Source organism: Triticum aestivum, chromosome 2D, assembly GCF_018294505.1.
Source record: "Triticum aestivum cultivar Chinese Spring chromosome 2D, IWGSC CS RefSeq v2.1, whole genome shotgun sequence".
Lineage (NCBI taxonomy): Eukaryota > Viridiplantae > Streptophyta > Magnoliopsida > Poales > Poaceae > Triticum > Triticum aestivum.
Window position 1 is genome coordinate 13,720,513 of NC_057799.1, and position 16,015 is coordinate 13,736,527.

At 45.0% G+C, this 16,015-nt stretch overlaps 1 protein-coding gene across 1 annotated transcript; it reads left to right on the plus strand.

The window, feature by feature from the left end:
- The first annotated feature begins 407 nt into the window (after positions 1-407).
- On the plus strand, positions 408-2,293 carry LOC123051107 (uncharacterized acetyltransferase At3g50280-like). The gene has a single exon (XM_044473887.1). It carries the CDS (start codon positions 564-566, stop codon positions 2,097-2,099), a length of 1,536 nt encoding a protein of 511 aa, XP_044329822.1. The 5' UTR covers positions 408-563; the 3' UTR covers positions 2,100-2,293.
- The last annotated feature ends 13,722 nt before the right edge of the window (positions 2,294-16,015 follow it).

Sequence of the window (16,015 nt, forward strand, 5' to 3'; positions counted from 1 at the left end):
TGCATTGCCACTTCCTTATCGAAGCAGAGCAAACATTATTATGATAGATAGTCAAAAAATCGTTGTGCGTTTTTGGTCTACCCAACCATGCATGCTATACGTATGGCTATTTTCATTGGATTTTTGTACGATGTTGAAGATCGAACCAAAATGCATCACGTCGTTGGATTGCAATGTCGTACCGAACGAAATTGGACAGGAGGTGTTTGTAGTTTGGTTCTCGTTACCTTCCGCAGGTTCCCAGAAAAATGTGTCAGTATGTAGGGTGTGGTCATGGTTTAATGAACCACGCGAACCACGCCGTGGTCATTTTCGCAAAAAGTAAAAAAAGGAAAGCTGCGAGATCTTAACTTGCTCCTGCTCCCCATATATATCCCACGAGCAAGGAAATGCTACACCCAGAAAGCCTTACGTTGAGTTTTATTCATAAGCCTTTGTAAATCCCTTCGTAGGACACCCCCAAGCCACACAGCACACCCTTATCGAAAAAAAAGCCATACAGCACGCAGTCCACACACACGATCGAGCGCAAACTCACGTTCTGGCTGCTGCTCCGGCGATCAATGAAAGGTGGCGGTGTCAAAATCTTGTCGCGGCGCATGGTCATGCCGGAGTACGAAGCGAGCTCGCGGCCTCGGGAGCCTGACACCGTCCACCTGACGCCATGGGACCTGCGGCGGATCACCGTTGACTACATCCAGAAGGGCGTCCTCCTGCCCAAGCCTCCGACCGGCGTCCACGTCGTCGAACACCTCGCGTCGTCCTTCGCGCGCGCCCTGGGCCGCTTCTACCCCCTCGCCGGCCGCTTTACCGTCGCGCCAGTGGCCAACGACGGCAACGGGGCGCCGTCACCTCGACCGGGCCTCACGATCTCGCTTCGCTGCAGCGACGAAGGCGCCGAGTTCGTCCACGCCGTGGCGCCCGGGGTCACCGTCGCCGACATCACCGGGGCGCTCTGCACCCCACGTGTGGTCTGGTCCTTCTTCCCTCTCAACGGGGTGCTCGGGACGGACGCGGTCGTCGACCCCAGCCTGCCGCTCCTGGCCGCGCAGGTCACCGAGCTCGCCGACGGCGTCTTCGTCGCCATGTCGCTCAACCACTGTGCCGCCGACGGGACGACGTTCTGGGACCTGTTCAACACATGGTCGGAGATCAGCCGAAACAAGAGCGGCATATCTACGGCGCCGCCACTCCGGGTTCAGAGGTGGTTCCACGACGGCTGCCCCGTGCCGATCCCTCTGCCGTTCGCCAAGGTGCAAGACATGGCCAGGCGGTTCGAGTATCCGCCGGTGCAGGAATGCTCGATCCATTTCTCCCCGGAGAGCATAAAGAAGCTGAAGGCGAAGGCCAATGCCGAGATGGCCGGCACGGCCACGGCCACCATCTCGTCTCTGCAGGCCCTGTTCGCGCACCTATGGCGAGCGGTGTGTCGAGCCCGGGGGCTGGCGCCGGAGCAGGAGACGAAGCTCACGCTCCCCATGGGATGCCGGACACGCATAAAGGGCATTCCGCAGGGCTACATCGGCAACGCGGTGGCAGGCGCAGTCGGCAGGACGCCCGTCGGCGAGATCCTGGGAGACGGCCGGCTGGGCCGGACGGCGTGGCTCCTGAACCGCGCCGTCGCCTCGTTCGACGAGGCGGGCTTGACGGCCGAGCTCGCGTCTTGGTCCCGAAACCCCAGCTTCCGGTACGCGGCCGACTACGGCACGGAGCCTGCGGTGCTGGTGATGAGCAGCTCGCCGCGGTTCGACGTGTACGGCAACGACTTCGGGTGGGGCAGGCCGGTGGCCGTCCGGAGCGGCGCCGGGAGCAAGCTGGACGGGATGGTCACGGTGTACGAGGACGGCGGAGGGAGTGGCGGCATGGAGCTGGAGGTGTGCCTCGCTCCTGATGTGCTCGTCAGGCTCGTCGCCGACGAAGAGCTGATGGGAGCGTCGGTAGGAGCTCGACTGGCCCGAGGCGGTAGGTGCACCGGCGGTGCATCGGAGGAGTTTGCCGGTGGAGGCATGCATCAGTCATACTCATACAGTACTGCTGGTGAACTCATGCCTGAGCCCCAGTACGAGAACCAAATAATGTCGCGCAAGATGGAAGTCTAGAAACGTAGGAGGTACCACCACCGTGCTGTGCACATGCATGGATGAATGCGCTCTTCATTGGAGCAATGCTATTCTTTACTCTGAGATCTGTGCCTGCCGTTGATGTATTATTGGTGATGTACTTGAGTACTTTTATGAGCAAGCAACATTGAGGGAGTGAAGGGCCTGTGGAATAAACAAGAGAGAATTCTTTATTTGGCCCTCTCTTAAAATTTGGTTCCTTTTTTGCCCTAAAAGATTTTTTTTCCTTTTCTGACACTCAAACTTCATTTTGTTCCCTTTATGACATTTTCGTCAGTTTTACCAACTAACACCGTTAAATACACATGAAAAGTCCATTTTACCCCTGGTGTATTTTGTGACCAAAATGGAAGTCAAAACAGTGGCAATATGAACTGGAATATATTACCAAATGAAACAAAATCTGCAATTATCCCCTGTACAGTACAGTACACACATGCACAAATTTCAATTGAAAATTTGGACAGAGCCTCCCTTGTATTTTGGAGGCATATCCCCTGTACAATATACATATGCACAAAAAACACACATAATTGCTCCAGGTTCACATATATGCAAACAGCCCACATAGCTGGTCATCTACACACATTCAGGTTCACATAAAAGTGACATACAATAGTTCAGGTTCACATAAAGATGACATAATAGCCCAGGTTCACAACAGGTCGCATATAGCACGTAAAGAGGGTTCACAACAGGTCGCATATACCTAACTGATTTACTTGTCACTAACAACAAAATTAGCCAAGGGTAATTTCGTCCTAAATTCTCTATAATTTGGTGCCTTGGTCACCGTGCTCAAAAGAATACACCTTAGAAAAGGAACGGAGGGAGTAGCACGTAAAGAGCCAAGGTCCACACATATATCACATAAACAGCTCAGTTTTCAAAATGAAACATGATACAGAAAGTAATGACATGAGAATCACAAACTAAGTCTTCTTTTGCTTCGTGTGCTCATTGCAGGGCTAGCAGGGTTGAATTTCTTGCTGCGTGTACCCATTGCAGGGCTGTCAAGTGGCACCATAGGAAGGTGCGGAGTAATTTCAGCAAGCTCTTTGCTTTTTCTTTTGGCATGTACCTTCACAGCAACATGTGTTTTCTTTTTGGCGACATCATGTTCGCCACAAATGGGTTGTGTTCTTGATCTAGACATACACATACATGACATACAGGTAGCCCAAGTTAACAATAGAACAATGCATAACATAACATTAGAACTTTGAAACTACCATAGGTTACCTTTTTGCTCCTCCGGATCCAGATTTACCACCTTTCCCTTTTTCCTTGGTTGTTTTCTTCAAGATTTGGCTATGATGAGAAGAATGCACTTAGAACACAAAGGCACAATTAATTATATTTAATTATGAGCATGGTTGTTGCTAACCTTGGCGGAAAACGCATGGCTGATGGAGCATCATCCTCGCAAGGCACAATTGATGACTGAACTGATTTGGTGGTCTTTGTCCTCTTCTTTGGTGGTCCTCTACATGAGCAACAAAAAAGTAGTTAACATGTATGGTTTTTACAAAAAAATGCAAGTGATGCAATATACAATAAAATTCATTACCTCACAGCTAAAATAGCAACAATGTCATCTCGGTTACCCTTCTTGCATTTGTGCCAATGATGCCCATAGTCCTTGCAAATAGGGCATAAGTGTTGGCCGCTTTTTCTTTTCTTCTCACTGCAGCCTTTATACCTCTTAGTTTTAGGCCTGCCCGCTGTGGCTTTTAGTAGTGGTGGAAACATGAAGAATCCATGGTCTGATTTAGGCCACTAGTTCTTGTCAACCATGGCAGGGATTAGTTGGTCATAAGCTGCTCTAAATTTGTGAATGGAGTAACACGAGTCCACATAGTTCTCTATGCGTGCATTGGTAAGAGATGTAATAAATGTTGGGGAATGTAGTAATTTCAAAAATTTCCTAAGCACACGCAAGATCATGATGATGCATAGCAATGAGAGGGGAGAGTGTTGTCCACGTACCCTCGTAGACCCAAAGCAGAAGCGTTAACACAACGCGGTTGATGTAGTCGTACGTCTTCACGATTCGACCGATCAAGTACCGAACGCACGGCACCTCCGATTTCAGCACACGTTCAGCTCGATGACGTCCCTCGAACTCCGATCCAGCCGAGTGTTGAGAGAGAGTTTCGTCAGCACGACAGCGTGGTGACGATGATGATGTTCTACCGACGCAGGGCTTCGCCTAAGCACCGCTACGATATTATCAAGGTGTAATATGGTGGAGGGGGGCACCGCACACGGCTAAGAGATCAATAGATCAATTGTTGTGTCTATGGGGTGCCCCCTGCCCCCGTATATAAAGGAGCAAGGGGGGAGGCGGCCGGCCAAGGAGGAGGGCGCGCCAAGGGGGGAGTCCTACTCCCACCGGGAGTAGGACTCCTCCTTTCCTTGTTGGAGTAGGAGAGAAGGAAAGAGGGGGAGAGGGAGAAGGAAAAGGGGGCTGCACCCCTTGTCCAATTCGGACCAGAGGGGGGGTGCGCGCCTCCTTCCTTTTGGCCTCTCTCCTCTATTCCCGTATGGCCCAATAAGGCCTAATACTAATTCCCGTAACTCTCCGGTACTCCAAAAAATACCCGAATCACTCGAAACCTTTCCGAAGTCCGAATATAGTCGTCCAATATATCGATCTTTACGTCTCGGCCATTTCGAGACTCCTCATCATGTCCCCGATCTCATCCGGGACTCCGAACTACCTTCGGTACATCAAAACATATAAACTCATAATATAACTGTCATCGAAACGTTAAGCGTGCGGACCCTACGGGTTCGAGAACTATGTAGACATGACCGAGACACGTCTCCGGTCAATAACCAATAGCGGAACCTGGATGCTCATATTGGCTCCCACATATTCTACGAAGATCTTTATCGATCAAACCGCATAACAACATACGTTGTTCCCTTTGTCATCGGTATGTTACTTGCCCGAGATTCGATCGTCGGTATCTCAATACCTAGTTCAATCTCGTTACCGGCAAGTCTCTTTACTCGTTCCGTAATACATCATCCCGCAACTAACTCATTAGTTACAATGCTTGCAAGGCTTATAGTGATGTGCATTACTGAGTGGGCCCAGAGATACCTCTCCGACAATCGGAGTGACAAATACTAATCTCGAAATACGCCAACCCAACAAGTACCTTCGGAGACACCTGTAGAGCACCTTTATAATCACCCAGTTACGTTGTGACGTTTGGTAGCACAGAAAGTGTTCCTCCGGTAAACGGGAGTTGCATAATCTCATAGTCATAGGAACATACAGTGTAGGGTATACAATAGATCTGGTACACAGCATGGCATACTTTATAGAACCTATGGCTGAGGCATAGGGAATGACTTTCATTCTCTTTCTATCTTCTACCGTGGTCGGGCTTTGAGTCTTACTCAATTTCACACCTTGTAACACAGGCAAGAAACTCTTTCTTTGACTGTTCCATTTTGAACCACTTCAAAATCTTGTTAAGGTATGTACTCATTGAAAAAACTTATGAAGCGTCTTGATCTATCTCTATAGATCTTGATGCTCAATATGTAAGCAGCTTCACCGAGGTCTTTCTTTGAAAAACTCCTTTCAAACACTCCTTTATGCTTTGCAGAATAATTATACATTATTTCCGATCAACAATATGTCATTCACATATACTTATCAGAAATGTTGTAGTGCTCCCACTCACTTTCTTGTAAATACAGGCTTCACCGCAAGTCTGTATAAAACTATATGCTTTGATCAACTTATCAAAGCGTATATTCCAACTCTGAGATGCTTGCACCAGTCCATAGATGGATCGCTGGAGCTTGCATATTTTGTTAGCACCTTTAGGATTGACAAAACCTTCTGGTTGCATCATATACAACTCTTCTTTAATAAATCCATTAAGGAATGCAGTTTTGTTTATCCATTTGCCAGATTTCATAAAATGCGGCAATTGCTAACATGATTCAGACAGACTTAAGCATATATACGAGTGAGAAACTCTCATCGTAGTCAACACCTTGAACTTGTCGAAAACCTTTTTGCGACAATTCTAGCTTTGTAGATAGTAACACTACTATCAGCGTCCGTCTTCCTCTTGAAGATCCATTTATTTTCTATGGCTTGCCGATCACCGGGCAAGTCAACCAAAGTCCACACTTTGTTCTCATACATGGATCCCATCTCAGATTTCATGGCCTCAAGCCATTTTGCGGAATCTGGGCTCATCATCGCTTCCTCATAGTTCGCAGTTTGTCATGGTCAAGTAACATGACCTCCAGAACTGGATTACCGTACCACTCTGGTGCGGATTTCATTCTGGTTGACCTACGAGGTTTGGTAGTAACTTGATCTGAAGTTACATGATCATCATCATTAGCTTCCTCACTAATTGGTGTAGGAGTCACAGGAACAGATTTCTGTGATGAACTACTTTCCAATAAGGGAGCAGGTACAATTACCTCATCAAGTTCTACTTTCCTCCCACTCACTTCTTTCGAGAGAAACTCCTTCTCTAGAAAGGATCCATACTTAGCAACGAATGTCTTGCCTTCGGATCTGTGATAGAAGGTGTACCCAACTGTCTCCTTTGGGTATTCTATGAAGACGCACTTCTCCGATTTGGGTTTGAGCTTATCATGCTGAAACTTTTTCACATAAGCATCGCAACCGCAAACTTTAAGAAACAACAACTTTGGTTTCTTGCCAAACCACAGTTCATAAGATGTCGTCTCAACGGATTTAGATGGTAGCCTATTTAACATGAATGCAGCTGTCTGTAATGCATAACCCCAAAACGATAGTGGTAGATCGGTAAGAGACATCATATATCGCACCATATCTAATAAAGTACGGTTACGATGTTCGGACACACCATTACACTGTGGTGTTCCAGGTGGCGTGAGTAGTGAAACTATTTCACATTGTTTTAACTGAAGGCCAAACTCGTAACTCAAATACTCTTCTCCATGATCAGATCGTAGAAACTTTATTTTCTTCTTACGATGATTTTCCACTTCACTCTGAAATTATATGAACTTTTCAAATGTTTTAGACTTCTGTTTCATTAAGTAGATATACCCATATCTGCTCAAATCATCTGTAAGGTCAGAAAATAACGATACCCGCCGCGAGCCTCAACACTCATCGGATCGCATACATCAGTATGTATTATTTCTAATAAATCAGTTGCTCGCTCCATTGTTTCGGAGAACGGAGTCTTAGTCATCTTGCCCATAAGGCATGGTTCGCAAGCATAAGTGATTCATAATCAAGTGATTCCAAAGCCCATCAGCATGGAGTTTCTTCATGCTTTTACACCAGTATGACCTAAACGGCAGTGCCACAAATAAGTTGCACTATCATTATTAAATTTGCATCTTTTGGCTTCAATATTATGAATATGTGTATCACTACGATCGAGATCCAACGAACCATTTTCATTGGGTGTGTAACCATATAAGGTTTTATTCATGTAAACAGAACAACAATTATTCTCTAACTTAAATGAATAACCGTATTGCAATAAACATGATCAAATCATATTCATGCTCAACGCAAACACCAAATAACACTTATTCAGGTTCAACACTAATCCCGAAAGTATAGGGAGTGTGCGATGATGATCATATCAATCTTGGAACTACTTCCAACACACATCGTCACCTCACCTTTTACTAGTCTCTGTTTATTCTGCAACTCCCGTTTCGAGTTACTACTCTTAGCAACTGAACCAGTATCAAATGCCGAGGGGTTGCTATAAACACTAGTAAGTACACATCAATAACATGTATATCCAATATACCTTTGTTCACTTTGCCATCCTTCTTATCCGCCAAATACTTGGGGCTATTCCGCTTCCAGTGACCAGTCCCTTTGCAGTAGAAGCACTTAGTCTCAAGCTTAGGTACAGACTTGGGCTTCTTCACTTGAGCAGCAACTCGCTTGCCATTCTTCTTGAAGTTCCCCTTCTTCCCTTTGCCCTTTTCTTGAAACTAGTGGTCTTGTCAACCATCAACACTTGATGTTTTTCTTGATTTCTACCTTCGTCGATTTCAGCATCACGAAGAGCTTGGGAAATGTTTCCGTTATCCCTTGCATATTATAGTTCATCACGAAGTTCTACTAACTTGGTGATGGTGACTAGAGAATTCTGCCAATCACTATCTTATCTGGAAGATTAACTCCCACTTGATTCAAGCGATTGTAGTATCCAGACAATCTGAGCACATGCTCACTGCTTGAGCTATTCTCCTCCATCTTTTAGCTATAGAACTTGTTGGAGACTTCATATCTCTCAACTCGGGTATTTGCTTGAAATATTAACTTCAACACCTGGAACATCTCATATGGTCCATGACGTTCAAAACATCTTTGAAGTCCCGATTCTAAGCCGTTAAGCATGGTGCACTAAACTATCAAGTAGTCATCATATTGAGCTAGCTAAACGTTCATAACGTCTGCATCTGCTCCTGCAATAGGTCTGTCACCTAGCGGTGCATTAAGGACATAATTCTTCTGTGCAGTAATGAGGATAATCCTCAGATCACGGATCCAATCCGCATCTTTGCTACTAACATCTTTCAACATAATTTTTCTCTAGGAACATATCAATAATAAACACAGGGAAGCAACAACGCGAGCTATTGATCTACAACATAATTTGCAAAAATACTATCAGGACTAAGTTCATGATAAATTTAAGTTCAATTAATCATATTACTTAAGAACTCCCACTTAGATAGACATCCCTCTAATCCTCTAAGTGATCACGTGATCCATATCAACTAAACCATGTCCGATCATCACGTGAGATGGAGTAGTTTCAACGGTGAACATCACTATGTTGATCATATCCACTATATGGTTCACGCTCGACCTTTCGGTCTCCGTGTTCCGAGGCCATATCTGTTATATGCTAGGCTCGTCAAGCTTAACCTGATTATTCCGCGTGTGCAACTGTTTTGCACCCGTTGTATTTGAACGTAGAGCCTATCACACCCGATCATCACGTGGTGTCTCAGCACGAAGAACTTTCGCAACGGTGCATACTCAGGGAGAACACTTATACTTTGATAATTTAGTGAGGGATCATCTTATAATGCTACCGTCAACCAAAGCAAGATAAGATGCATAAAAGATAAACATCACATGCAATCAATATAAGTGATACGATATGGCCATCATCATCTTGTGCTTGTGATCTCCATCTCCGAAGCACCGACATGATCACCATCGTCACCGGCGCGACACATTGATCTCCATCGTAGCATCATTGTCGTCTCGCCAATCTTATGCTTCTACGACTATCGCTACCGCTTAGTGATAAAGTAAAGCATTACATGGCGATTGCATTGCATACAATAAAGCGACAACCATATGGCTCCAGCCAGTTGCCGATAACTCGGTTACAAAACATGATCATCTCATACAATAAAATTTAGCATCATGTCTTGACCATATCACATAACAACATGCCCTGCAAAAACAAGTTGACGTCCTCTACTTTGTTGTTGCAAGTTTTACGTGGCTGCTATGGGCTGAGCAAGAACCGTTCTCACCTACGCATCAAAACCACAACGATAGTTTGTCAAGTTGGTGCTGTTTTAACCTTCGCAAGGACCGGGCGTAGCCACACTCGGTTCAACTAAAGTTGGAGAAACTGACACCCGCTAGCCACCTCTGTGCAAAGCACGTCGGAAGAACCAGTCTCGCGTAAGCATACGCGTAATGTCGGTCCGGGCCGCTTCATCCAACAATACCGCCGAACCAAAGTATGACATGCTGGTAAGCAGTATGACTTATATCGCCCACAACTCACTTGTGTTCTACTCGTACATATGACATCTACCCATAAAACCAGGCTCGGATGCCACTGTTGGGGAACGTAGTAATTTAAAAAATTTCCTACGCACACGCAAGATCATGGTGATGCATAGCAACGAGAGGGGAGAGTGTTGTCCACGTACCCTCGTAGACCGAAAGCGGAAGCGTTAACACAACGCGGTTGATGTAGTCGTACGTCTTCACGATTCGACCGACCAAGTACCGAACGCACGGCACCTCCGAGTTCAGCACACGTTCAGCTCGATGACGTCCCTCGAACTCAGATCCAGCCGAGTGTTGAGGGAGAGTTTCGTCAGCACGACGGCGTGGTGACGATGATGATGTTCTACCGACGCAGGGCTTCGCCTAAGCACCGCTACGATATTATCGAGGTGTAATATGATGGAGGGGGCACCGCACACGGCTAAGAGATCAATAGATCAATTGTTGTGTCTATGGGGTGCCCCCTGCCCCCGTATATAAAGGAGCAAGGGGGGAGGCGGCCGGCCAAGGAGGAGGGCGCGCCAAGGGGGGAGTCCTACTCCCACCGGGAGTAGGACTCCTCCTTTCCTTGTTGGAGTAGGAAAGAAGGAAAGAGGGGGAGAGGGAGAAGGAAAAGGGGGCTGCACCCCTTGTCCAATTCGGACCAGAGGGGGGGGTGCGCGCCTCCTTCCTTTTGGCCTCTCTCCTCTATTCCCGTATGGCCCAATAAGGCCCAATACTTCTCCCCGGAGAATTCCCGTAACTCTCCGGTACTCCGATAAATACCCGAATCACTCGGAACCTTTCCGAAGTCCGAATATAGTCGTCCAATATATCGATCTTTACGTCTCGGCCATTTCGAGACTCCTCATCATGTCCCCGATCTCATCCGGGACTCCGAACTACCTTCGGTACATCAAAACATATAAACTCATAATATAACTGTCATCAAAACGTTAAGCGTGCGGACCCTACGGGTTCGAGAACTATGTAGACATGACCGAGACACGTCTCCGGTCAATAACCAATAGCGGAATCTGGATGCTCATATTGGCTCCCACATATTCTACGAAGATCTTTATCGGTCAAACCGCATAACAACATACGTTGTTCCGTTTGTCATCGGTATGTTACTTGCCCGAGATTTGATCGTCGGTATCTCAATACCTAGTTCAATCTCGTTACCGGCAAGTCTCTTTACTCGTTCCGTAATACATCATCCCGCAACTAACTCATTAGTTACAATGCTTGCAAGGCTTATAGTGATGTGCATTACTGAGTGGGCCCAGAGATACCTCTCCGACAATCGGAGTGACAAATACTAATCTCGAAATACGCCAACCCAACAAGTACCTTCGGAGACACCTGTAGAGCACCTTTATAATCACCCAGTTACGTTGTGACGTTTGGTAGCACACAAAGTGTTCCTCCGGTAAACGGGAGTTGCATAATCTCATAGTCATAGGAACATGTATAAGTCATGAAGAAAGCAGTAGCAACATACTAAACGATCAAGTGTTAAGCTAACGGAATGGGTCAAGTCAATCACATCATTCTCCTAATGATGTGATCCCGTTAATCAAATGACAACTCATGTCTATGGCTAGGAAACATAACCATCTTTGATCAAGGAGCTAGTCAAGTAGAGGCATACTAGTGACACTCTGTTTGTCTATGTATTCACACATGTATCATGTTTCCGGTTAATACAATTCTAGCATGAATAATAAAAATTTATCATGATATAAGGAAATAAATAATAACTTTTATTATTGCCTCTAGGGCATATTTCCTTCAATAAATGTTAGACCATGTTTGCAAGGAAGGCCAGAAACTTCCCATTGTCTACAAGAACATGTCCTGTCAAGCAAGTTGACCACAAACCTAAAGCCGTTGCCTCCCAATGCGGTTACTTCAGCAACTTCTTCTGAGCTTTCAACCACCTCCAAGTTTAATTCTCTGGTCTTTGCATTCAACTTCTTAATTATGTGGGGAAGAATCAACCCAACTAACTATCTTGCTACCTTTCTCCTTCGGTTCCACATGATCATAATCAATTGCCTAAGCTTATCAAAGAAGTCGTCCAAGTTCAAGGACTTGTGATGCTTAATCCAATTATTGAAGCACTCAGCCAAGTTGTTTGTAACATAATCCACCTTGGAAATTGTTGAGAACTAACTCCTAGACCACAACCTAGTGTGCCACTTCCTAAGATATGCAGTTGCCGTTGGCTTTGCTATGTCCATTGCAACCCAATTTTTCACAAATAAATATGGGTTCCATGAGTAAGCAGCAGCCCAAAGGTGGTCATCAAAAACCTTTCCATGAAACTTCTTCTTGAAGTTGGACACCAAGTGAAACATACATTCCCTATGTTCAGCCTCTGGGAACACTTCTTTTACACCTGTCATCACTGGCTGCCCAGCGTCGGTGCATATGGTTAAACCCCTTGGGGATCCTATGGCTTGCCCCATGGCTTGCCTAACCAATTGCATGAACCAGATCCAGTTCTCATTAGTTTCAGAATCAAAAACACCCATACAAACTAGATACATCCAACTATGGCCATCAACGGCGGTAGCACTAGCCAGTTGCCCCTTGAATCTGCCTGTCAAGAAGGTGCTATCTACTGCCAAGTATGGCCTGCAACCACTAAGGAACCCGTCGATGCAAGGCTTCAAAGCGACAAAAAATCTCTTAAATCTGATTTTATATTTTATTGTGTGGTGCTCAATTATCACTATGCTACCGGGGCAACACCTTTCAATTTGTGCCTTAAAACTATACAGATTATCAAAGCTTGTATCACAATCACCATATAGTTCCTTCAAGGCTAGCAGCTTACCCATGTTTACTCTCTTGTACTTGATGTTGATTCCATGGTGCTCTTTAAGCTTCTTTCGCAATGCCTTTGGTCCTAGAGTTGCATCCTCAATTAGCCAATCCTTCACGTGCTCACATATCCACCGCTTGGTTGCATTCTTTATCTTCTTTTTCCTTTTTGTACTTGAGCAATCATGACCACAAGAGTTCTTTCTCACCTACAAAAGACAAACATAGATAATTAGTAAAGATCTTTTAACAATTTAAGCACACATGAGTAAAGTTAGAAATTACCATTACGGTGCACCCATCTTCCATTGTAGAAGCATATATCCTCCATGGACACTTATCTTCATCCCTTCTTGAACAATAAGCCCTGAACCTATGTGGTGCACTTTTCTCGGTGTTAAACTCAAATTCATGTTTGATTGCATGTTGAGAAAGCGCCAACTTGAACTCTGCCATATTGGGATATTTTCTTCCTTCGGTCATTGGGGGATCTAATTTATCATATTCTAAATGTGGTGCATGCTCTGCCTCGTGCACTTCCTCATCTTCCTCTACTTCCTCATCGCTCTCATCCTCGCTCTCATGATCAGGAACATAGTCTTCGTCCCTTTCTTTATCGGAACAGCGAACCATGATAAGAGGATCTAATTTATCATAATCATCATCGTCTAAATAAATATTTTCCTCATCAACACCAACATGTTCATTCTCAGGTATTGGGTTGCGAAGATAATCATCATCGTCTTGTTCTGTGTTGCTAGGTTGGATATGCACATCAATATGCCACTCCGTGATAGGCTCATATGGTTCAGATGGATCACAATATGCAACAAACAAGTGCACAACCTTTGTCTTAGAGAGTTTCTCAAACATAGACACCAATTCCTGGTCAGATGTTACTTCTGGGTAGATTTTAAGAGAAGGATCATAGTACTGAACATGTGCAACTTCCAAATAGCGAGGCGAGTACTGCTCTACGATTGATTCAACCAAGTCCTTATAATTTGTTAAGTCGGAATCAATAACTTTATCATAACAAAAGCATTTGATATCCTTCCTAGCTTTTTTTGGGTTGCCAAGCAATTTGATTTTCAGCAAATATGTTGAATTTGGATCCATCCTATAAAAGCAAAAGATCAATTGTGCATGAACATACTTGCTTCGTGTTTTAAATAAAAGAAGTGATATGTGTAAACAGATGATCCAATATAACATATTTGTTTTATATGACCATGATCTTTGTCTATTGTTTCATTGTAGATTTGGCAGCAACAAATATCCATCTAACTACTCTGTTGCATCTTCGATCCATCTCAAGTACATTGTTTAATATGAACATAGTGTTGCATTTTGAGAAAAATCATGTCAAGGAAGGTGAAGCAAATATGTTGCCTTTTGGATCCATCTCTAAGTAATATGTTCGTTCAAGGACGTATCATGGCGGCAAATCCTCAAATATAGAGAAAACAGGCACTTACCCTTGTAGCCATGCCGGAGCACTTGCATCCGAGGCCGTCGCACCTGGACCTCCCTCTGCCTCCCCGCCATGGCCGCCCTCCGGCGCCGCACCTGGACCTCCCTCCGCCTTCCCGCCATGGACGCCCTCCAGTGGCGCGCCTGGAACTCCCTCCGCCTCCCCGCCATGGACGCCCTTCGCCTCCCCGCCATGGCCGCCCGTCGCCTCCCCACCATGGCCGACCGAGGCCGAGACCGGCGCAGCGTCGGCCACGCCCTCCACCGCGCCGTCCATCCCGCCACCAGTAGCAGCATCGGCCACGCCCTCCTCCATCCGCGATTTTTTTAGGGTTAGGGATCGAGGGAAAGGGGAATCGAGGAGAGTAGGGAGGGGATCGGGGGGTGACCCAGCGCAGCGCCTGACGGTTCGGTCAACCAGTTTTTTTTCCAGCGTCCTAGCAGGGGTAAGAACGACATTTCCAGTCACAGTTAACGTTGCTAACGGCAAAAACTGACAGATGTGTCAAAGAAGGAAGAAAATGAAGTTGTGGTGTCAAAAAAAGAAAAATAAAATTTTTAGGGTAAAAAGGGAACTACTCTCTCCGTTCCTAAATATTTGTCTTTCTAGAGGTTTCAACAAATGACTACATACGGAGCAAAATGAGTGAATCTATACTCTAAAATATGTCTATATACATCCGTATGTAGTAACCATTTGAAATCTCTAGAAAGACAAATATTTAGGAACGGAGGGAGTAGATTTTAAAATGGGTCAAATAAGGAATTCTCTGAATAAACAATGACCGACATCGATCGTGTGGTATTTTCTCCGCAAGAGATTTTGAATTCAAGAAACTAACGGTGGAGTACGTGTCGAAACGTGCATGCATACCACATGGCACAAGCAATACAAATAATTCAAAAAAGAAAAAGAAAAAATAAATGTGCATGCATGTGGAGTCAAGCCGGCACGCAACACCGGGCAGTCAAGAGACCAATGACTGGTCGACCTATCCACTTTTTTGTTGTTGTTGAGAACGTCGACCTATCCACCTATCCACGCGGCGCTGCTGCATGTGGCGTGCTCCTCCTACTCTACGCCTCTGGCCGAATGATAGGAGGAAATCGCGTCAGGGCCCCCATAATGGGGTGTCACGGCCTAGGCCCAGTAGTGGCAGCCTTTTCATTCTTTATATTGAAATAACATTCAAAAAATACTAAAAAAATTAAAGTATATATTGAAATCAGTAACTATAAATTATAAACTACACATATTGCGAAAAATATATTGAAAATATTGTCGTATCATGTTTCAAAAACATTTATGGGGTAAAATTCAATTATTTTATAAAATGTTAACGTTTTTCTAAAAAAATCATGTATTAGAAAAAAATATATATCATGTTTAAAACATGTTAATGTCTTGAAAAGTTTGCCTATCTTAAAGAAAGTTTATTATTTTTGGGGAAAAACATGCATTGCAAAAAACGTTTTTATGACAAAACTGAAAAGGTAGAAATAAAAAACACGAACAATAAAATAGACTAAACCCGGATGGAAACACTGAAAAAGGAAAAAAAAAAGTTCATCCGCGGAGAAGAGCTAGGCTAACATTCTTGAAGTTAGGTCTGTGCACACGAACTATCCGACTGAGCACGCAAGTGCCTCTCTTGAGGATCCACAGTCTACCGAGCCATGAGACTCGTGAGACCCCATTGTTGTTCATCAGATGAACCAGGGTTTTCCTTTTGGTCATCATTACCAATTTGATGACCACCATTATGCTCCTAGGAGTAGT

Excerpts from the sequence above, each read along its gene's own strand:
- LOC123051107 (XM_044473887.1), top strand. The coding sequence starts at position 564 with ATGAAAGGTGGCGGTGTCAAAATCTTGTCGCGGCGCATGGTCATGCCG.